Here is a 2,182-nt window from a genome sequence, read left to right as displayed (position 1 = left end):
GCCTTTTTGCGCGCGAATAGCAGTGAGGTGGTCCTTATACCGGTCAACTGTAACGGTAACCATTGGTGCAGCATCATGATACGGTCATCATCACGGGAAGTACACATCTACGACCCAATGAGCTCAAAGTACGTCACATTTGTTCGAGCTGCTGCCCTAAAGTTGATACATCTTCTCCGGAAAACAGCAGAGGACCCATCTTACAGCGTTCACATTTACAGCTCCGATGTTGGAGTACAATACGACAGCTACAATTGTGGTATCTACGTGCTTTTGAGCTTCGAGCACTTTACTGGTGCATCTCAGCTCGGACGAGTCGACAAAAAAATGCTGCAATGTCTTCGATACCGGTACCTACGAATGTGCTACGGCTAGAAATTGAGAGGAGCATATAAAAACCTTTACAATACATTTGTCACCTGTGTGAACGCTCGAGGCATCACATAAATGACCTGCACGAATTGGCGCCCGTGTCTTCACTAAAGTCAAGAGTGATTTAGATTGTCTTATAAGTATTACATTCTTTAACAATGCTAAAGTTAATATGTGCTTCGTTTATCCGGACCTGTATACCCTGTTAAGAATTAAAACCAGCGGTTTGAACTCGCTCTTTTAATCGGACCAATCTGGAGCGATACTGTACCAGTCTGGATCTAGTCTGGAACAGTCTGGATGATTAGTCTCGTCTCATATGTGCTAGGTTGGAACAGCAACAAGTGCCTTTACCACAAAAGGTCACCACATTACCACAATTAGCATCCGATTTCCCGTGACAAAGCAAATTCCTTTTTTACTTGAGAAAAAGAATAAGTTCTTAAATAAATAAGTTCTAAATAAAGCAGCCAAGCCACGATTCCTTTCGCATTTTCAAACCGTCGTAATGCGATATAATTAACGTCGGGCATACAGGCGACCTAGATTTGTAGCAGATCCCCGTAATATTTCCAGGAAATTGCCACTTTCGTCGGGAATGCAGAATCTCAACACATTTTCTTGATTGACAAATGGAGCAAAAAATTAAACGCCGTCTGAGTCGCAAAAATCCTCAGAAAGAGGGTAACAACAGGACGTTTTGGGCTCTGACCATCCGTCAGACACTTCGCTGGAGTCGTCCCGAGCAACGAATGGGCTTCGTGGCTCAGGTCACAGGGACCCAAAAAGCTGTTGCAACACACAGGATTCGGTCGAAAAACCACAAATTCTACAAGATTTTTCAAGGGAGATATCTACTCGAGTCTTGGAAGAGGTTTTGGCACGTTGTCAAAGTTCGGTAGCTCCCGAATTTGATTTGTCCACGCTAGCGTGAAACTTTGCAGGTTCGGAACCCCTGTAAGCGAAGCTATTGTCTTGAAGTTGACGTGTACACCCAAATAGATCAGCGATAGCTGCAGGAGGTCACTGAGCATTTCGTCTGGAAGATCGAGTAGGTTGGTACCACCGTATCGACCTGCAACGTGGCTTTAAAATCAGTCAATGGTTACGATAATTTAAAAATTGCTCACACGTCCAGTGTTTCAAAATAGCGAAATTATTTGGTCCAAGCTGGAACGAGCTCAGTACTGTATCAGTGTAGATGAGTTAGTTGACTGTTGTTACATTGGACCAGCATTTGAAAATAGAAAGAACCCATTATGGCTACATTGTTTTAAGTGCATGACACTTGCGCAGCTCCTCATGCCATTCTTTCAGCTGCAGATCAATCACTTGGGGCGCTGTAAGCATCCTTGCTCTAGATGGAGTCTTTCCCTATCGTACGCGCTAGCTGCATCTACCCGTTAGTCGTACGTCGTCGGAGCTATAATAGATCAACATCAATAAGGATAAGACAAGGTCAATGTTCGTTACCAGTCCGCCATCGATGCGCGTAGACGACACACTCCGGATGGTGTGAGCATAGTGACTCTGTATCCAAGATAGCTTTGTGCGTCGCTAATATAATTACAAGGATGGCTGCCACATACGCACTCACATCACCTTTCGACACTGCATTCTATGAGAGATGAGCTTGTTTCGCCACAACAATGCTCTCGATATCAACATATGACAGCAAACATTCACGGCCATTAATCACATAGCTCCAACTAGTGTCATATTCGGATTCGCTTCAGATGTGCCAAAATCTCCCGTTGTCGTAAGCGCCAGGGTTCATTTCCTCGCATACGCAGTCGTGGGGGCATCATCA

General features: G+C 44.5%; 1 protein-coding gene across 1 annotated transcript; it reads right to left on the bottom strand.

Moving 5' to 3' along the window:
* Nucleotides 1–1,226: 1,226 nt before the first annotated feature.
* PITG_22068 (uncharacterized protein) lies at nt 1,227–1,856 on the bottom strand (the record flags this gene model as incomplete). The annotated part of the gene is made up of 3 exons (XM_002894680.1): nt 1,227–1,447; nt 1,773–1,795; nt 1,846–1,856. 3 exons carry the CDS (start codon nt 1,854–1,856, stop codon nt 1,227–1,229), a joined length of 255 nt encoding a protein of 84 aa, XP_002894726.1.
* Between the last annotated feature and the right edge of the window lie 326 nt (nt 1,857–2,182).

Source organism: Phytophthora infestans, genomic scaffold (genome assembly GCF_000142945.1).
Source record: "Phytophthora infestans T30-4 supercont1.1274 genomic scaffold, whole genome shotgun sequence".
Lineage (NCBI taxonomy): Eukaryota > Oomycota > Peronosporomycetes > Peronosporales > Peronosporaceae > Phytophthora > Phytophthora infestans.
Note: the sequence above shows the minus strand (reverse complement) of the source record. Positions and strands in the feature narration are given on the sequence as shown.